This window comes from Catharus ustulatus, chromosome 3 (genome assembly GCF_009819885.2).
Source record: "Catharus ustulatus isolate bCatUst1 chromosome 3, bCatUst1.pri.v2, whole genome shotgun sequence".
In the NCBI taxonomy this organism is placed as follows: Eukaryota; Metazoa; Chordata; class Aves; order Passeriformes; family Turdidae; genus Catharus; species Catharus ustulatus.
In genome coordinates, this window is record NC_046223.1 from 93,536,267 (window position 1) to 93,557,952 (window position 21,686).

The following is a 21,686-nucleotide window of genomic DNA, read 5'->3' on the forward strand; positions in this document are numbered from 1 at the left end:
GAGGAAAGGAGAGGGGCGAGGGGCGAGGGGCGAGGCGAAGGTCCGGATCTGCCGGAGCTGCCGGAGGCGCAGGCACTCACCGGGGCCGAGGAGCGCGGCCATGGCGGCCGCAGGTGCCGGAGCGGCGCCGCCCCTTCAGCACCGGCCCGGGGACAGCGCCCGCCGGCCCCGCCCCGCTCCGGCGGTTCTGCCCTGCCCGCGCCCCTGCCTGTGCCCCTGCTCTGCCTCTGCCTCTACCTGTGCCCCTGCCCACGTCCCTGCCTGTGCCACTGCCACTGCCTCTGCCATTGCCACTGCCCGTGCCCCTGCCTGTGCCACTGCCTCTGCCCTGCCCGCGCCCCTGCCTGTGCCACTGCCTCTGCCCTGCCCGCGCCCCTGCCTGTGCCACTGCCTCAGCCACTGCCACTGCGTGTCCCTGCCTGTGCCCCTGCCTGTGCCACTGCCTGTGCCACTGCTCGTGCCCCTGCCTGTGCCCCTGCCTGTGCCCCTGCCTCTGCCACTGCTCGTGCCCCTGCCCGCGTCCCTGCCTGTGCCTCTGCCACTGCCTCTGCCACTGCCTATGTCCCTGTCTCTGCCTGTGCCTCTGCCCGTGTCCCTGCCCGTGTCCCTGCCTGTGTCCCTGCCCGTGTCCCTGCCCCTGCCTGTGCTTCTGCCTCTGCCCCTGCCTCTGTCTCTGCCCCTGCCCCTGCTCGTGTCCCTACTCGTGTCCCTGCCCGTGTTCCTGCAACTGCCCAGGACAGGGGCAGCGAGTGAAGCCTCCCAGTGCCGGGAGAGGCCTTTGCTGCTGCTGTCACACCCTCTGCTCACATTCCTTCTCTCGCCACAGTCGCTGAGCCGGACTGAGTCCAGATGAGTTCTTGAGCATCTTCCACGGGATCTGGCGCTCCCTCTGCACTCAGTTCTCATTTGATGTCCAGAGAAACTAACAGAGCAGGTCTTTGGTGGCTGCCTGTAAGCTCTTTGGAAAATGCCTGTTGCTATGTCCTGTCACCTTTTGTAAGCACTTTTCAACACATTTTAGAAGCAAATTTGTTTTCATCTCAGATTTGAAATACAGACTTGACCAGTAAGACCCATGGAATACATTGTATGGGAGATGAGGGGAACAAATAATTAATCTATAACCTAGACCCAGGCTGGATTATGAATGTAACCTCAGGCGTTTCACTAAAATACCTCAAAAAACAGTTTGCCACACCAAAGTCAGCAGCTGACTTGGTACTTAACAATGAAGCAGTCAACCATAAAGGATGCAATCATACACCTGCTGACTTCAGTGTGTGCTCTTTGCTTTTGCACTGGAAGGAGGAGGAAGCAACAGATCCCTACTGATTTCTCCATGCTACTCGTAAATCACAAGTGGCCTATCCCATGCAGAACATTTTAAACTGTATTTGGTCCTTAAATGCCTGAACAAAAAGATGTCTTAAAATTTCCAGCTTAGCTATCAGAGAGACAGATATAGTGGTTGAAATCCTGTCCCTACTGACAAAGCAAAACTTGACCCAAAGTCCAGATTTCAGTTATTTTTCTTAGCTCAGAAAAGATCAATGTTGCATGTAATTTCTTATATATTTTTTTAATACAGATCTTTTAGCTTAGTTTTTTTAACTGCATTATTTATGTAAACTCTTAATGAAAAAATTACTAAATATTTGGTTTTGGGCTTTTTAAATTGCTGAATAATTAATACATTACTTCACCTAATATATCCAACAGCCACCAATAAACACTAATTATCAAGTAGAAGGAACAGCCTGAAAGATCAAAATAATTTTAGCTGTGACACAAATTCTAGGTCAGAAAGCTAAATTTGCCTTTACCTTAAACCACTGTAAAATGCAGCAGTAAGTTATGATATTTCATAGAGTAAGGACTGAGTTAAACTAATGTTTGGTGTATTCTCCATCCAGGCATCCATATAAAGCACTCCCCAGGTTAATAATACATATCAATTTTGGTAATATCAGAGAATGAGATGGTTGTCTCTGTGTAGTCCAGAAGAAAAATAAAAACGTGTTTTTGGAGGTGGAGACAGGGAGATATTATCTTGCATTCATTGTGACTGCAAGGCACAAGCTTATCACTACAGTGAAAACAGTAAAGGAGAAACAGGTCAGGATAGCAAACCTACAAAACTATGAAATATGTTGGGAGACAAAGCACCTGAATGATGGTGGCACAACAACTTATATTTGCAGGAACAAATATGCTGTGATTTAAACCCTGCATTTAATGCTGCTGTGGACAAACAGAAACAATGCCATGAGAACTCCATTTCTCCATTTCTCTCCATTTCAATAGTGGAAATATTAGAATAGCAAAGCAGATATAGGTTACAAAACCCAATTAAGGCTCAGCTTTCAGATAACTTTCAGTATTTATATGCTGGATAAGAAATGTTCCTTCATTAAACCCTCTCTTCTCACAGCTATTTCTATCTCCATTGCTGGCTATTGTTCACTATTGGGTTTATTTCTCCCAGTGATTATTTTAATTTAAAAAGTTATTTCTTGAATTTTGTGAAACTAATTAAATAAAACAATAAGAATATTTTAATAAAAATATTTTTAATTAAAATTATTTTCATAAAGATAACCAAATATTAATCTTGATAAACATATTTCACCAATATTTAGCTTCATAAACATAGTCTCTAACAAAAATTAGTCAGCTCTCTCTAGCTATCCTTAGAATTTCAAATCTGATATAACATCTGATTGTATAATTTGTGTCTGAAAGATATGCTGTTTACTCAATATAAATTGTCCAGAGAAAACCCAGAATCATTTGCTAATGAATGTCTCATATTTTATTTATCTTCTGCACATAAAAAGTATTGCTAAGTTAAAGTTGTGGTTAAAAGAAATTCCTAGAAATGTTGAAACATTTTAATTCTGGAGATCTAAGTGAAAATAAGAAAAGATAAAAAAGAGAGCAATTTCTCTTAAAAAGACAAAATTAAGGTCAGAACCTCCCTTTCTAACATGGGACAGAGCACCTCCAGGCTCCAAAAACTGCCACTGACTTTTAGTGATGTTCTTAACTCAGAACTAACTTAGCTAACACCATTTATCCCCCTGGAATTAAGGTAGCATCAAAAATAAATACAAATTGTGCCACCAGGTGGTATTCACCCCCTCTTTAGAAAGATGTTAATTAGGATTTTTCCATGAGCATCACTAACACCAATGTTTTAGTTCCTTGTTTGCTGGCTCAGGTTAGGAGCACTGCACCCTTTTTCCTCTCTGTTTTTCTCACAGGGATCTGGGCAACACATCTGACAAAGCATAATAATTTTGGTGCCTTCACCAGTGACCTTCTATGTTTGAAAAGCATACATATTTCCCTCTTACACTGTCCAGGTTTTCTTAAATAACCATTGCTTTCTATATTCTTTCTCTTTCTTCAAGGAAAAGCCAAAAATACTTTTTCTGAAATAAAAGTATAGCTTTACCAAATTTGGGCATAGTGGACATTTTTCAACCGTGGGCTGAGGTATTTTAAGTCTCAAATTACTGATAATTATTTTGCAGCTGGATTGCTATACTAGTTTTTAACTTTTTGACTATTTATTTGCTTACAGCTAAACAAAAGAAAAACTTAGAGAACTTTTTAAAATTCCATTTCCCCAATGTTTTAATTCAGCAGCTGTTTGTTCAATCATTTCAAATTACACAGGAAAAAAATGTATCTTGTTCAACAGCTTTTAACAATTCTGCATTTTCCATGGTTGAAGAGTAAAAAATAGCCTTCTCAAGATATAAGAATTGCAATAGTTATGAAATCAAATCCTGCTGTGCTTTCCGCAGTTATTTGGGTTTTATTTTCTTAGAAGAGACAAAGCAAATAATTTCTTGAAATAACATCGACATAATAGCTATACTTAAAAATTAAGCCTACACATAGGAATATTGAAATACCTATTATTTTATTTGATATTTAAACATTCTGTCCATTTAGATATTTTTCTTTATTCTTTTTTAATAAAAAAAGAGAATTCTCCTTTTTCTATTTAAATAGAAAACTTTAATATACAAATGAATGCAAATCCCTTTCTTTCACTTAACATCAATATAAACTAGGAGAAATTGCAACAATGTTAAGTCGAGCAGCTCCTGGGGAAGGCTAAAGCATAAAGTGATTAAGCACTTCATAAAACTATAGTTGCCATGACAGATAGTACATTGCATGACATTAGGTCCAAGGAAAATATAGAAAAAATATTTACAAAATGTAATCAAATAACACCTGGTCAATTAATAGTTGGCTTTATAGCAACATTTGAATGCATGAGACTGTCTTCTTTCTATACCAAACCCTTTTTAATGAAAAAAAAGTCCTCTCTCCCATCTTACCCTTTCTTTTGAAAAATCTGGATTGAAACACAAGTATAGTGCCACAGGGAAATTGCATCTCAGCTTCTGATAATTAACCTTTTTCTAACCAACAGACCGCATTCTTCTAGAAGACTAAGTCTCCAGTGGTGCACCATCTTCATCCTTTAAGGAGAAAAATACAATACATAGTAGGAAGCTCCAGGCCAGAGAGATTATCCCATAAATGGATATATAGATTTGTAAATTGACTGTATCTTTAGTATTAAATGGCAGTTGAGAGAGAAGTCATGAAAAAGAAATACAACTAATGTTTCCTATGTTAAAGGTTTTCAGAGATCTTCTGGAGCAACACTTACATGTTATGTACCAAAACAAGCTACCAAAGTTAAAATGTCCTGTCCTTCAGTGGTGCTGACACTTGTTGTTCCTATTGGCCTGAGTAGGAAATTTAAGCCTATAGCACCTTTGAGCATCACATAAGTTTTATTTAAATAGTTACTTTTTAGGCACTCAAATCTGAAATAAAATTTTAAAAAAAGACTGTTTAAGTGTAATCTTATGAGCCTGTGTGACTTTCAGCGCTTTAGATTCACACCTTAGAAGCATGTCTGTACTTAGAAAAGTACGTAATATGGGCTCTCCCCAAATCAATCTGAAAGTTCCGTAATAAACATAGAATTTACTACAAGCGGGTTTGCAGAAAAAGAAGTGCAAAGTAATGCCATAATATCACTAGTGCATTAAGTAAGCATTCCTTATACATGAGTCAATCATTCATAGAAAGTGGATATAAATAAATGTTTGAGCCTTCTTTCAAATACTTAGATTTCTTTATGTGATACCTTTTAGAATATTTCACAGCATCTAAAATATATAAAAATAAATATCTACAATATTTACAAAGTATGATACAATCCAATCTTTAAAAAGAATTGTAAAGACGTTCTTTAGCTCATACTGAGGTAAGTAGGTTTCTGTAAGACTGAGAAAATAGAGGATAGGCAGTTAATTTGGAGGAATCCCTTTGTCCAGTTGTAGTCTGCACCACAGCTAAAAGCATGTGACAATCTCTGGCAGTTGTAGTGTGTTGAGCCAAAGTCATCCTTGCTGTAACTCCATTGAAGTAAGTTTAGTTATGCTAGGGACAAATTTATCCCACTCTGCATTCTCTGTTTTTTCTTCTGCAGAAACCCTCATGGCCTCATCTATATTTGAAGTCATGTTCATCCCAGGGATGTGGAGATGCAGTTCTGCTGACTTCAATGGGCTGAGCATAGCTGGGATATCTGTAGGTAAAATAAAGATTTTAACATCATTTGTATCAGGTGGCTGGCTAACTCACTCTCTGATTCTCTCTCTCTGAAGACTATGCAGGTGATAATCTATTAATAAAATGGTCTTCCAAAAAATGTTTCAAATTACATTTGAAAATTTTAAGTGAAAGATTCTTGGCTGAAGACTAAGGCCATTTCTGACACATAAATCTTGATTTTTAAACTTTTCAACATTTTCATGTGTTCTACTATTTATTAATATGCACTATTTAGTAAATTGCCCTCTGGTTCCTTATCCAGATGCCACTCTGACCAACAGAGCACCACAGCTTCCTGTTTACAAGTCAGTCATGGAATCATTGACAGTTTGGGTTTGAAGAGACATTTAGAGACCATCTAATCTAACTCCCCTGCCATGAGCAGAGGATAGAGAGAACGGTAATAAATGAGAAACAAAGGGTAAAACATAATTTGCAGCCACGCTCTCAGGTTTCATATTTGTAACTCTGCTTGTGCCATACATAAAGGAATGGCAGTACTACTGAATTCAGAAGAAAACCCCATTCCTTCTACATTAAGTGAAAAGTGGCTTCCCAGCTGTTCCTGCCTACCTAACATGCAAAGGAACAGAAAACTTTGTAAAATAAATTAATATGGATTTCTTATTTGATCAGCCTAACTAACTTCAGAACGCTAAGCAGATAATTTGAAATAGTAAAGGGCATAATGGTAGTTCAATCCCTACACTCAATTTGGTTTAAAGTATTTGTTATAAAATATACCACAACTTCAGATAATTAGATCAGAGTAGAATACAGCTATTCATAAACACTATCCAATGACAGGGAAAATAATTTTCATACTTTCAGGTACTTGCTCTTTATTTACTTCAGAGTCTAAAAGAAGTAGGTATTCAAAGAAAATATTTGTAGAGAATATGACTGCTTTACTCCCTCCCTATTTGCAACATGACTTTTGAAATAAATGTGATGAAGTTTTCTTTCCTCATTATATAATCAAAGTTATGGCATATTCTATAAAATATTTATTTTAATTTTCTTTTCTTACAGTTACTCTTAAACACGCTTCTCTCTTTGTGCTCAGATCCCAATATTGACGGAGACACAATTGGAATTTACTTCTATGGGATCAAAAGGCATAGGGACCAGTATACTAACAGTGGGTAATAGATGCAGTACCATTTGATGGAATTGTGTTTATGTTGGTCAATACAACGTGCTCTGAAAGTTTTGAAACGTTATCAAAATTGCTGATCTGGGTGGTCAAGGATTTCCGACTCTCTGTACTGGCACGACCTCTGGTGAACCGTTCGTCATGGTGGCTGCCAATGCCAAAGATGCAACAGGAAAATGCTGCTTTAAATTCTTCTCTAAATTTCCCTGTCAACCACAAAAATGACTCATGAAAATAATTGTACTATAAACCGCATTTCATCAAACTTTATAGATTCGGATATAAAGGAGTTATCTAAAGCAAAATTAACGTGAACCACCCAGATTCTCTTCCAATGCAGAAGCAGAAAATCACAGTTTAATCATCTTGGAGAAAGACAGAAAAAAGACAACCTCTCTAAGAAGACATGTGAGGTGTGATGTGAAGACTGAATTATTCTTGGCTAGACAGAATGGACAAACTAGAATGATTAATGAAACCACCTCACAGATAGTCTGCTGATTAAGTACATATGTAACAAAAAAAAAATTAATCAAATACAGCCTTGAATGATTGAATCCTTACTTGATATGTGAAATGAGAGAGCATGGCTAATTTGTGTTTTATCATTAGTAGATTTTAAAAGAAGAAACACTATTGACAGTCCCATGCTTTTGGGGCTCAGAAGAAACTGTTCAGATCATTCTCATACTACACGCCACAAAATAACTAAAGTGGGCCAATAAGTAGTGAGGATCAATAGAGTTTTGCCTCCCTGCATTTAGCTGCAATACCACCTGTTCATGTCCTGATTCTGCTCTCCAAGCCAAATGACACATATACAAACTAATGCAAATCTATACTAGTAAGTAAACAACACCCTGGCTGGTTCTTTGAAGCTGGCCCTACTTGGCATGGTCTGGTCATGCAAGTACTGTTGAAGACTCACAGCCTCCAAATCCCAATAGTTGAATATAACATGCCAGCTGGGGACAGCCCCTGGACTGTGCTACCTGCCAGAGAGCACCCAGGGAGTGTTTAGAGGAATGGTAATCACTTCATATCAAAGTCATTCCAGGAACTTCTCTACCACATTAGTGTCATGACAGTCACACTCTAGTACTTGAACTCAGGCCCTGGAACACTCTAGGTAACTTATTGGTAGACAGCCTGAAGGTAATGGGATACTTCAGGCAACTTCTTCTGGGAAGAGGATCTAGCTCCCACTGGAGGAGCTGAGCTGAAGTTACACAGTCGTTAATTTTTGCTATGGCTCATTACATTCAAATTATACATTCAACTTGAATTCTAGGTAACTGTAACTTACCACTGAGGAAGTTATAAATAATAGGATTGGCTGCACTGTTTGCATATACAAGCCAGTGTGAGAATGTGAACCAGGCGTATACAGTTTCTCTGTCATCTGCATGATTAAACATTCCCAAAACCCTACAGAAAGAGAAGAGCAAACCTGAAAGATGGCAAAATTAGAATTCATTTAAAAAGATTTCACAATTTCTAGCCTAATTTTATCTCTGATAACTTATTTGCAGTACCACAGAAAGGTTGATTCAGCAATGCTCTCTTACTTGAGAGAATGAAATCCTCTCCGCAACCCTCAGCCTCCTGTCTTGGTGGCTTAGCACAACTGAGGCTTTACCATGGTGAAGATGCTCAACTTTTCTGCCAAGTAAGTTAAGTCATCTAGTGTCACATAAGCCAAGAAAAGACAGGAAAAGTTGCTTTTGATATACTCATGTCACTGAGCTTCCTGGCTCTCCAATACACTCTCTAGGCCACTCTCCAAATATGTCTGGAATTGAAAAGGCATTGAACTGGCCCCAAACCTGAAGCTACTGTAGCAGCTTCTGTCCTGCAGGGAAAACTGCATTTCCCAGACTCTTTACACATCACCTCTGCCATTGAAGTGAAAATCTAACTCTGGGCCTACTCTGCCATTGTTGTTGAGGTAGCCTGGCATTTCCTCTGTTCCAGGTTGTAGGTGTTCTGAACCATCTTCTGGAAATATAGTAATTTCACGACCATAAAGCGCACCGGACTATAAGGCGCACCCCCCGGGAGTCGGTAAAATTCGCAACTTTGTAGATCAGATAAGGCGCACCGGACTATAAGGCGCACGTTTTTTTTGCAGTGAGGCTCCGCCCCCAGCTCCCCCTGCACGGTTGCTGGCCGAGGCCCCGCCTCAACCTGGGAGCCATTGGCCCCTGGGCCCGCCTGTATCCAGTGGGGCCGGGGCATGCCCGCCGCTACTCCATGCTGCCTTACCGGGGCCAGGCTGTGGCTGCTGTCCCTCCGTGCCGTCTCCACGGGGCCGGGGCGTGGCTCTGGAGGGGCGGCTCTGCCTCCACAGGGCTGGGGCATGCCCGCCGCCACTCGGCCCCGCCTCCACCTCGCAGCCATGGCCCTGCCAGTTCCCCCCGTGGCTCGCAGCTCTCACTTCCGGGTAGGCAAATTTTTTTAACTTTGTCCATCAGATAAGGTGCACCGGACTATAAGGCGCACCTCCGGGTTCCGGGGAAAATTTTAGTCAAAAGGGTGCGCCTTATAGTAGTGAAATTACTGTAGTTTTCTCTCTGTGTTTTCTACGAAGGACTTCAGAATGAAAAGTATTTAAATTAGGCCTCAAGGAAAGGCCAGAATGGAGTGGGATGTATTTAAACTTTGAAACAATCTCTTAAAAACTAAAATGTTCTGATAACACTCCAATTAAAAAAGCACCAATAACACGCGCATTATTTTTTACGATATTCAGATCTTCCACTACATGCCATTATTTATTGGTATTCCAGGGGGCCCATGAGGTCTAACTTCACCAAAGCCTCAGTCTGTCAGACACTATACAAAAACTGAAAGTGTACACAATTACATACACATTAAATGCACAGAGAGAAAAAGACAAAAAATTAAAATACAGCTTCATAGGACCAAGTGAAGGGTTAACCTAAGGTCTCAAACTGTGCATGAGTAGCTTAGGTTTGAACTCAGTATTTCACAGCCTCAGAGCCAAGACACAACACTGCACTCTGCTGCTAACCTTCAGCTGCTGCTTTAGGTGACTGTGCTTCCATGGCAGCATTTACAGCAAACAAGCTGTAATCCCATGTAAATGATAATGTTTAATGAGGATGAGTTAGATCATTTTCATGAGGAAGATCTTGTTAATAAGAGTTCCACAATCTGGTCTCTAGTGTAAGTACTATGGATAGGTTGAATATATATAATATATAATAATTTCTTGCAGTTGTATGCTTCTTTTCCACTTCTTTACCATGCAATAAGTAAACTTATCCTTCAAAAATATCTGCCAGAATAAAAGGAATCTTGTAACAGAGGACTGTTTTTAGACAGAAAGCTTTACCAAGTGTTTATATTTTGGGATGAACTTTACCTTTTCAAGACATTGAGGATGCTAATTGGTAGATAGCAAAGTGCAAAAACCAGAAGGACAACCATTAGCATACGTGCTGTTTTCCTTCTTGCACGAATCTGTTTTATCTCAGCTGCCACAGCACTAATCTTTGACTTTGTTGATTGTCCCAGCCCTCGAGGCTGTGCTGAGGGCTGCTGAGGCTTCCATTTCTTCTGAACAACAGAAGAAGTTCCTGGGATCTAAGGCAGACAAGACAAGGGGCATTTTTAAAACCTGATTTTTTCTGCAGGAAAATAGACACCTTCACATACACAATGTAAGCACACAGCGATAAAAAGGACTTTTAAATTAAATTTATATAGCTGCAGGAAACAAACTGTATTTCAGACACACTAGAGGGATTGCATAAAAAATTGTGCTTTATACACAGATATCAACTGATGTCCTCAAATTTTCTTTACTTCCCACATGTCTTGTTTGTGTGTTCAGACTATCAAAATTACCAACTCTGTTGCTGCAATTACATTGTTATAAAGTTCTACATTAATTGTTTTGTTGTATAGCAGAGTAGTTTTTCCCATTAATGTGCTACTAATATAAGATACCAAACAATTTTTCAGTACTGGAAAACAAGGATTTAAAATCTGCATAGCTTTAAGTGCCATAAAACTTCCATACATGCAACCTAAATGACTGTGAAATAGATAAAGAAATAATCACAGCAGAAGTGTGGAACTCTCTGCAAAGTCCTTCAAAATTGGGAGAAATCATGGAAAAGTGCCAAGAAACAGGAAGAATCAGATTAGTTAAAGACATGTTCCAATGAGTATATGTAGGACTATGCTATTAAAAAAAATTGGTTTTTGTCTTCTGTGCCCTCACATAAGCCAAGTAAAACAACTTTGCTTCAGTTCTTCTAAATTACTTCCTGCCTGCAGCAAAATGTGAAAGACTGCAGATGTCAGGGACTTTCTTAGAGTACTCTATTACAATTACATTTATAATATTTTCAATGTTATACAGTGTGAAAAACTTCTTGGCTAGAAATACAGTTTTATTTATGTGTAGTACAATTGTGTGTAGGGTGACTAATCTCATGTGAAATATTTCAAGTTCAAAAATATCTGGAAAATTCACAATACCTATTGTAACTTTTTTTTTTTTTTAATGGGGCTTATCTAGACAGTCTGACCAGAAAATGATGAATTTTTAAAATATTTATTTAAGAAATGTAAAAGTCAGCTAAAAAGCACGCACATTCAGAATTTTTCTAGAAAGCCTACTATGTTGGGGTTTTAGTGGGGTTTTGTGGGTTTTTTTGGTTGGTTTTTGGTTTTGGTGTATTTATTTATTTGTTGGTGGGGGTGGGAGAGGCCACATGTGTGAATATTTTCCTTGCACAGACAAGCCCTTAGTTCAGCATTTATGTGCACCACAAAACATCATTTACACCTATTGGAACATTTTGGCAAAACTACCTTGTAATGGACAGAAAATCTATGAAGCAAAATTGGGGATAAGTTATAACACATAATTTTTACTAATGCATCCATGGATTTAAAACAACTCAGGCCCTTGCACTTAATCTTTGGGTTCCCCCTCACATGTCTGAAATCAACACTTACAAGCCTCACAATTGCAGGTCTGCCCTATTACAAGGGATTTGCCCTACTTGCAGAGAAGTGATAAAATGAGGGGAAATGGTCTCAAGTTAAGCCAGGGGAGGTTTAGGTTGGATATAAGCAAAAATTTCTTCACAGAAAGGGTTGCCAAGCCTTGGAACAGGCTGCCCAGGCAAGTGGTTGAGTCACCACTCCTGGAGACATTTAAAAGATCATGGTTTAGTGGTGGACTTGGCAGTGTTAGGTCTATGGTTGGATTCAATGACCTTGAGGGCCTTTTTCAAGATGAATGTTTCTATGATTCTATGATTATGTACATACAAGTATACACAAGTGTACACATGGAAGCATAATGCATGTATTTGCTTGTCAGTAATGCGTCAGAGAGATAATTTTGAAGCATTTGTGTAATTTCAATGTTTTACAAAAAGCCTATTAGCTGTGAATCAACAAATACTAAAATTTGGAGTTATTTTCTTATGCACCTTTTCTCTATCCCTTCAGATAGTTATCAAGGGGTTTATAACCAAAGAAAATCTCTCCAACTTGCAAAGATTAGAAAAAAAGGGATAGAGTTCCTTATTTTTGATACAGATAGGCTGTAGTGTCAATGCCTTTGGACATCAGAAAATGGAAGCATATTTCGAATTTGATATTACAAATTGTGTATCTTTCATCATAAGTCCACTCAGTTCTATTTGTTCAGAAGCTGTTTTTAATCTACTTAAAATCCACACAAGAACCTAGACTTCTACATCACTACTTCTTTGTTAATTATTTTAAAAATTACTCACATTTTCTAGTATTTTTTGCATGATTGCTCTTGTCTTTTTAAAGGTGATTCATTAATTCAAAGATCTGCTTGATTTATACAACTAGAAATTTTAAGAGCTGTTACACAAAGTATGGTAACAATAACTTGTAAATCAGTCTTCTCTTTTTCCTCTGAAAATTTGTATGCACAACACATTACATTTTAAAAAAAGAACATTTAGAAAAAATGTAGGGCATAGAAAACATCTGCTGTTTGCTGTGGTTTTTTTATCATGTACATCTGAAAAGCTCATTGTACCTTGCAATAAGATCACCACATTTAACTGAATTTCTGGTAAAGAGCGTGATTTTTTTAATTGAAACTGTTACCAGAGAATACATTTAGAGCACTGCATTCATTTGTCCTACATGACTGATTACAGCACACCTGCTGCACTTAGAAGAGTGCCTGATGCCTGCAGCCAAGTCACAGTTGATAATAGATGTGCCGTGGTTTTAATTTCACTTAGTGCAGCCTCTTATACACAGTGCTATCATCCATGCCAGGCAGAGAGGCAGCTGCAATTTGGCACCACTGATAGCACTAAGCCTGTGCAGAATCTCTCTTTTTGCTACTGAAAAATAAAGGATCATCCTAACCTGGTCAGCATGCAAGATGAATAGGGAGAAGAAACATCCTGAAGAAAAAATAGATCAGCTAAAACAGCTGGGGAGTGGAGGCAGGGGGGAACCCCCCCAAAAAAAAACGGGTTGGTTTTCAGGCATTCAACTTCTGCTCTACATCTGAGCCAGTAGTTTCAACTAGGTGTATGTTAAGAACTACTACTTTGCACTAATTTAGCTAATTAAGAGCTTGTGAGGGCAGGCAGATTGCAAAGGAGGTACAGAAGAGCAGGTTGAGGATTATGGGTCATTGGGTGATACAGGACAGATTCAGCAAGAAAGAGAGTATTAGAACTATGTTTAGACTGAGCGTAATAACAAAACTAAGCAAGACATCCTTTGTTCTGGAGAAGAGTTCCCTCAAACTGTAAAGGTTAAATTTAATCTCCAAGCTATCTTGTTATTTAATCTTACCACCCCAAGAAATCAAAAGCAAAAATAATAATTCAAAGATGATGAGCATGATAAACAGCAATTCTGGTTTAAGATAATCTGATTAGAAATTACAATAATTGCTGTTATTATTTATGGATGATAACAAAAACCTTAAAGTGGATTTGTTATTTCCTGCATATGAGTTACTTGTGAGAGATATATTCTGTCAATATAAGATTTGTTTTTTAAATTTTATCATATATATATTTAGAAATATAAAGTCAATTTGTGATTTCTCTAATGAATCAAATTACACTCATAGATTGGACTCGATGATCTTGGAGTCTCTTCCAACCCAGTCATTCTGTGTGTATAAAACCGTATGAAAAATGTTCCTGGTGGGGCAGGTATTATCCCCTGCCCAGGACAGCCTCAAAATCAGATGGTATCAAACAAGCTGGTGAGAGAGAAGTGGTTCATGCCCACATGTTGATGGAAATGAGAGGGAATATCTTGCGTTATTTCTTCAACAGGATGAGTTTATTATCCTTTACAGAATGACAGGGCAGCTGCAGGTGGACTACAGCTATAGATAAACCCTGGACGAAGCAGAAGACATCAGAGAGTACTATAGATTCGCGCATGATAAATTAGAGTTCACACAGAGAAACAAATTTTTAAAGACTTAAAGACTTCTGGAAAAAACTATATCTTTTTTGCCACTTAAATTCAAATGTTCTTTGTCTATTTGTCTGCTTGGTGGGGTTTTTTTTTGTTTGATTTGTTTAGTATTCTTGTTTTCTTTCCTGTATTTTTAAATTGAAACTTGAAAAAAACTGATGTTCACATTAGTAATTGTGTCAATTATTGGTTATCAATTCACATCAAATGTTATTGATAACAGCTTCACAGCAGGCAATCCCAGTCTCCCAGTACTGATAGTGGGACCTTCCAGTTTACATTTCATCCCGAGTGGATCTACCATCAACCTGAATAGGAAAAATAAAAATAAAACTAACAAAACAAGAAGGTCAATCTTAAATTTTGACTACTACAAGAGATTTTGGAAGTATAAATAAGGTCGCCTAAGATGTTTTGGTAAGCATTTCAGATACAGTGAGGGACATCTTTCTTCTACCTAAAATCAATTTTTCTGTTGCCTTTTGCTTTCTTTCTCTCTAAGAGAAAGCCCTTCACAGACACGAGAAAGCGGTTTGCTTTCTGACTTCACTTTTCAATGCCTACATTTCAATGCCTATCCAAGGTGGCTGCATACCTGCATGGCTGTAAAAATCAAAGTCCTAAGTGAAAACATGGAGTGTACAAAGAAAGAGGTTGTACATGGGAATCTGCACAAAGTTGCAAGAGCACGTAAACAGAGCCAATGACTTACCTGGCGACACCACAGCTTTCGGAATATTTGCAAATAGGCCAACACCATGAGACACAGTGGTGCCATGTATGTCACCAGAAAAAAGCACATGTGATACATTTTGGGGTAAACCTCAGCTGGAAAGAGAAATCAAATAGGAAAGGTGCATTTGAATATACATACATTTCAAAATCACCTTCATAAAAATTATTCATATAGATATGCATGTATTTTTCAACATAAGAGGAAGATGTACCAAATAATATTATGGTCAAGATTGCTTTTTCAGTAACTTCTAGATACATTCTGTTAGAAACATGTTTTTTATCTCCTATACCACAGTACTGATTTCTTATATTATTGCTTTATGTATAGAGCCTTAAGAAGTTTTACTTTTTGTTAAAACAGTGACGGATTAATTTTGTTATTTAAAAATGAAATATTATCTAAAAGTGAAAAATGTTCTTATCTAAAAATAGGTAAGTAATAATCTTCATCCTTCGCATATTGAAAAGTTGTGTAATTGTCTTTAGTTTTAATTCTGCAAACGCTACTACATGTCCCTGAGTAAACAGCACAATCCCTCACCTATAAAGACTGCAAACCACAGCACACGGGACACTGATGGGAAGAGAGACACATTTCATAAATCACTCTTTGGTGGCAGAATATATGTGATTAAGACTCAGTAATTAATTACTATGATTAAATTTTAAAAATAGAATCAATACATTCAAGTGCTTTAAACCTAGAAAATCTCCAAGATGGTTTTTGACTCAGCTTTAACAATAATGCGTTTGGTACTGTTGTGTTCTAATTTCCATGTATCTCTTTTCAAAAGACAACTTGTGAATGCTATTTGCTTAGAGAAAACATCTTAAAAGTGCTGTGAGTGTATGGAGTTTTAAGAATGTTGCATCTTAAGCTCCATCAGTAGTTTATACCAGAATATGCAGTGCCTGAAAACTTGTTTTCTCTTTTGTAACATTAAATGTAGTTTAATTGCTATATATTGTAGTTTTAATTGTTATTACCAATTTTGGTATTAATTACAACTTAATATCTATGGATGGCCCCAGAAAAGGAATGAACATTTTGAAGAGTAACAACACATAGCAGAAGAGAAACTGCACCCCATGAACGTTAAATTGGAAGGTAATCCTAAACTTTGCATCTTGGATTTAAAAAAAAAAAAGGAAAGTTTATGTTAATTTCCAGAATGTTTCGGAATGATAAAATCTGCAAGCGAAATTCTTTATTGACTGGTGTTTAAATTTGAAAAAAATAAAAAAAAAAAGAAAAGAAAAAAAAACTGCATGACAGCAAAACTTTGGTGCAAAATTATTTTCTGCCTGTTAAAATTACTGATACTGTGGACCCTATCAAAGAGAAGCATGCCAGGAGAATCTCAGAAAAAGATATACAAAGACTTGAAAGATTTGCCCTATAACTCTCCTAGCAGGGAGGAGAACACTGTAATTTAAATTTCAGGTTCACTCTCAAATGCAGACTCCAGTAACTCACACTTGCCATTGGACCTGAAAGTGCCAGCTGGTTCACCAGACAGAAAACCTTCAGTATCAAGGAGATGGAAACCTGCTACAGCAAAATGCAGCCAAAGTTCATTCCCAGGTAATAGAGATGCTACCACTGACATTTGATAGCTTTGATGGATCAGGGTTTGAAAAATTCAGATGAGTAGTGTTTGACTTCTTATTCTAAGATCCTGTGGCAAAAAAGCTTGCCAACCCCTAACTAGCAGCTGCAGCTACTAACTCTTATCAATGTCCCTGAGGGAGCCAGATCATTTGAGGCAGGTTTTCCATAATTGGCATTAACCTGAGATTGCATGTTGATTGATGATCTCAAACTTGCTTTTACATTCCAGAAAATGTAGCCTCACAGCAGTCCTGGTAGCCAGGGAAGTACTGACATGCATGCTTCTCAGGTGGAGAGATGAAGGAGAAACTGGGGTAACGTGACTTACTGGGATCACAGGAGGTCAGAATTGAAAGTACATTCTTTCTGCTCAGGAGGAGGTGCCACCTGCCTCATCAGTGCTCTGCTGGCAGCCGGGCCCCTTTCAGGTAGAAGGACGGTACATATTTAAAAGGCCATCTGGAGTTTATGACTTCCAATTTAGCATTCCAAGCAAAGTAAAACATTAAATGAGCCTAGCTATCTACAAAGAACTGAGGACCAGGTTGGAGGAAGATCCTAACACTTGCCTTTGAAGTTTAGCCACCTGGAAAGTGCCAGCTGCTAAACATCAAAGGAAACCTGTCCCTCCTCCACCCAGGGCAAAGCCCTTTGCAGAACTTTTCCCTAAGCAGCATGACTCTGTTTAGCTTCTCAAGCCAAAGAAAAGCTTTAAAGCTGTTTGACAATCACAGCAGCAAGAAGGAGGAGAGCTGGATAAGGATACTATTCATTTATCAAGTAAGTGAGTTCCAGGCTCCTTGAATGCAAACATCAATCAGTCTGTGGTCCTGCCTGACTGGGATGGCTGAAACTCTTACTGCCAAGCAGAAAAGGGGAAAAGTCCTTGCCTTCTATGATCATGTAATGGACTTCAGGACAGGGGGGGATTGTTCTTAGCTGGAGTAACCACCTCTTTAAGAATAAAACAATGACTCTCATGCTTCTGGCTACTATTCTGTTGAAAAGAGAGAATAAAACATAAAGCAAACAGGTGGTCAAGGGGTTGCACAGGACTCAGACCAGCATTCCTACTCAGCTTCCTTCATACACTGTAATTACCCCACCTGATAAAGGATCAGACTGTTAAAACAAGCTTTCATCTGTCTACTGCGGGGGTTATTAAACACATTTTAAAATTTTCTAAAGCTTCCCTCTCCACATGGTCTTCCAGTCCCAGCCCAAAATTGGTAGATTGAAACAACAGCTTCTGGATTTTTGCCAAAATTTTACTATATTTGTGTAAATACATATATACATACGTGTATACAAATACATATGTAATCAGACTGAAATAAACAGACTCAAAATGTTTTGATATGTCTAGCAAATTAAATAGTCCCTTTAGCCATAGTGCTTAACAAAATTGGTACTCCTGACAGCTTCCTTAAGAATAGAGAAAAACAGGACTATCAAGTTTTTTGAGCATCAGTAGAGTTCCCAGGTTCCCTACTCTCAGGAAAACACCTATGAGGTTTTGAACCACCACTATGGAGAAGCAATGCAACTAAAAGCATATACTTTTAAAATAAAACTTGGTAATTACCGATGTTAGGAAGTGGATGCCCATAGCACAAAAAAAATCAACCACATAATGCAGTGCTTCCAAAATTAAGTTCCTATGTCAGGGTACTTACAGTTAGCTAATACTAAATTACATCTTGAAAGCTAATATATTGTGTTTGAATTATCAATTTACAATAACACCCAGCTTATTTTTAGTATTTGGAATATTCTGACTTCCTTCTGCATTAAAATATTCCATGAGTTTTTCATTAAATTCTGAACACTGATAAACAGGATGCATAAAGCTTCTTGGAGTACTGCAATTTCCAGCTATTTGTTTTCCAGAATTAAGACAATGTGGTTTTGTAATATTGTATGAATAGTCTAAGAGGAAATGGAACACAAAGTCTTCCCTTTGTTTCCATTCAACCACACAGTTTTGAGAAAGGATTATCTCCATATTCTATTTATCATTTGCAAAGGGCTTGGCTAATGCACTTTGGCCAACACTCTCTTCTTGAACAGCTCTAAGACAATGTACTTAGCTGACTAGGACACATGGTGAACTCATTTTAATATCCTTTTTTTTTATTTTGGCACTTTATCATCAAATTCAGCACAGCAATTACAGACTATTATAGAACTGTAGCCAATTCTGGCTCCTTAAGTGAGCCTGCATAGGTCACATGTTGGATCCTTCTGCATTCCCAAATAAAATATTGTTATTAGACAGTACTCAAGATGAAAAACCCTCAACCTAGAATTGGCAATGAATTTTACATTCAGGAATGCCAGAAGCAATTATAAAGAAATTGAGCCCTGTTTTAGGCTGAACTATGGCTCCATTTGCAGCCACTGGCAGCTTTCCAACAGCATGCTCAAATCTTATTAGTCACGGTGGCGACTATTTGTTCACCATTAAGGACCCAAGAGTCACAGTGCTGCTCAGACCTTCCCTCCAGACACTCATCAGACTTTATGGTCTCCAGCAGCTGGTCCTGAGTCTGTGTAGGGTACAGTCTCCTGCTTTGGCATCTCTGACATCTTCCTGGACATGGCTTCCAGTTACTCCTCCATAGCACCTCATGTTCCAATGCCCTAGAGTCCCAGAATTACAATAGACTTCCAAAACACTTTGGGAAGTGTTATTAAGCATCTTCTTTTTGCAGTCCCGATCTTTAATATTCGCAATTTTACATCCTTGCAATATATGGTGTACAGAATACTCAGCAAAGATTTAATCAGATGTACTGTAATTTTATACAACATTAATTGTATGCAGTTCTAAACAAAGCAATAAACACCCAAATACAACCCCTTTCTCGAAACTGAATCTCCTATAGGACTTTCTTAGGGTCTCTTGAATGTGTGCAACATCTACATCTCCACTTTCTCTTTGCAAATATAGGTTATTTATAGCAGCATGAATTTCTTTCTCCTTCAACATCTTCCTAGTCAGCTCTTTCTTTGACCCTCTACATTTGCATAGTCAAAAAAGGCAAAACAAAATCCAACAAAAATGTAACTATTTTCTTTAAAAATATTAGCTTTTTATTTCTTCTTCCAACTTTAAGGCTCACCGCTCTTTTCAAACCATTGCCTTTTTACTCTATTCTTTTGTTGTTCTTTTTGGGGCCCTTTGTGATTTCAAACCCTGTTTTTCAGTAGAAAAGCTGCATATTCTACGCTTTGACCTAACTCAGAGTCCTTAGACATTTTCCACAGAATGGATTATTTTTAAATTTTTTTAAAATTTAATTATTATTTTTAATTTAAAAAATATTTTTAATGACACTCTATTCTCTCTAGTCTGAAAGGGATGCATATATATATACATAATTCTCATTGATAAATTATGCTTAACTCTACTTTGACTAAGCAATTGCATGATTTTGAGAAATCTGCCTCTTGTAATTTAATGCATATGAAGATTCTTCTTTCAAGTTACTATGATGAGCTACAATTAGAAAATGGAGATTTTTTTTTAAGGGTATCTGAAATGCACCATCAGAATAACTAGTGATGATGGTGCATTGCCATTAGAAGAATTACTCATTAAAAAGGCAGCAAGATAAAAACAGGATTGTTATCTTTCAGTGGAATGAAAAGCTTCCCATTTCAGAAAACTTTTTAGTACAAAATTATTATTTTCATGCTCAATGTAAATAATAATTTAAAAATGTTGAACTGTTTGCCCTCCCTTTCTGCAGCTAGACACAAAAAAAATCGATTCTATAACTGATCCTATACACGAGTCCCTGTCTTTATTATAATCCCCTCTATCTCTCCAAGCATCCAAGTGAAGGCTCACATCATAACCTGAGGACCACTAGATTTAAATTTGTACAAATGCACTCCATAGGAGTAGAGACTTGCAAGCATGTGGGAGTTTGGGTTGGTTGCTTCTTGTTAGGTTTTTTTTTTGTATAGTAGGTACTTCACCTCAGGCTGCAAATACTTCAGCACAGTTGAACAAGAGGCACTCTTTAAAATAGTTCTAAGCCTACTACAGACTTTGTAGTTCAAAAGCAACACTTTCCCATGGGGAATAAAAAAGTGGCCAATAAGGACCTGGAAATTCTGAAATTATATTCCCTGCTTAAATGCTCTCTTGACTTCCTAATTAATTAACCGCATCATTTTCTAGGATGAGATTAAAAGAATCTGTGCTGCAGAGTTAACCCTGAAGTGATGAGGGCATGAATAATTGGTTCTGCGCCAAAATGAGTGGATAAAAATTGTACCTGGAATAAATGCTGTGAAAGAAAATAGTCACATGACTACTCCAGTACCCTGCAGCAGAAGGGATACAAAATTTTTCACAGATGAAGAAAGAACACTGGAAGTAAAGAGCAGATTTGTCCTCTGCAATGAAACACCAAGTACAATACTCACAACTTTTAAGAGGCTTCCTCTCAGCTACAAACTTAGAGCACACCTTTGTCAGCAATGAGTACCAGTGAGCTAGTGGCCACCTCTGCCCCCTTGCCTTGTCCCAGAGCACTGACTGGGATGAAGGAGACAAAAAACAGGGAATGCAATACCCAGTGTCCTCTCATTAATCCTCTAGTGGCTCTGTGAAAGCCATTGGCAGGGAAGGAACATCCAGACCAGCACATGAAAGAGCTCTCAGCAGTTCAGGCTGTTTAAGCTAATTTATCATGATAATTAAGTACAGGTGATCCAGTTGTATGTTATCATAATTGTTCACAGGACTAAAATGTTCTTCTACAGATAGCTCTGGGAGAATATCTGCTTGTGTTTTAGCCGGACTCAAGGCTGTTAAACAGGAACCTTTTAGTTATACGTTTTGGCAAACTTTGCTTTTTCTCTTGTGTATGAATAATGGTATTACTGATGGTCATTACATCCAGTGTCAGAGTCACAGCATGTAACTCATGCACTCTGTTAGCACTGGAGGTCTGCCAAGGCCCACCACAGTTGAGCCCTCACCATTCGGGTGGGCGGCTCGCACCCCTTGCTGTGAACGAAGACAAA

The 21,686-nt window shown here is 38.3% G+C and overlaps 2 protein-coding genes across 8 annotated transcripts in view; both read right to left on the reverse strand.

The window, feature by feature from the left end:
• GFRAL (GDNF family receptor alpha like) overlaps positions 1-4,443 on the reverse strand; it is a 33,547-nt gene extending 29,104 nt beyond the window's left edge. For 3 of the 5 annotated variants that reach the window (XM_033055895.2, XM_033055893.2, XM_033055892.2), the window contains exon 1: positions 4,359-4,443. In XM_033055895.2, coding sequence (XP_032911786.1) covers positions 4,359-4,416 — 58 coding nt within the window. In that variant the 5' untranslated portion in view covers positions 4,417-4,443. Of the gene's footprint in view, positions 1-80; positions 151-4,358 lie in introns of those variants that run through there. The other 2 variants (XM_033055897.2, XM_033055896.2) reach the window with 1 other exon arrangement.
• Positions 4,444-5,437: 994 nt separating this feature from the next.
• The window catches only part of HCRTR2 (hypocretin receptor 2), a 34,728-nt gene continuing 18,479 nt past the window's right edge, over positions 5,438-21,686 (reverse strand). Inside the window, exons 5-9 of one of the 3 annotated variants that reach the window (XM_033055889.2) lie at positions 15,006-15,121; positions 10,197-10,417; positions 8,115-8,236; positions 6,793-7,014; positions 5,438-5,626 (exon numbers count right to left, since the gene is read on the reverse strand). In XM_033055889.2, the coding sequence (XP_032911780.1) occupies positions 5,439-5,626; positions 6,793-7,014; positions 8,115-8,236; positions 10,197-10,417; positions 15,006-15,121 (869 nt within the window). In that variant the 3' untranslated portion in view covers position 5,438. The remainder of the gene's footprint in view (positions 5,627-6,792; positions 7,015-8,114; positions 8,237-10,196; positions 10,418-15,005; positions 15,122-21,686) is intronic. The other 2 variants (XM_033055890.2, XM_033055891.2) reach the window with 2 other exon arrangements.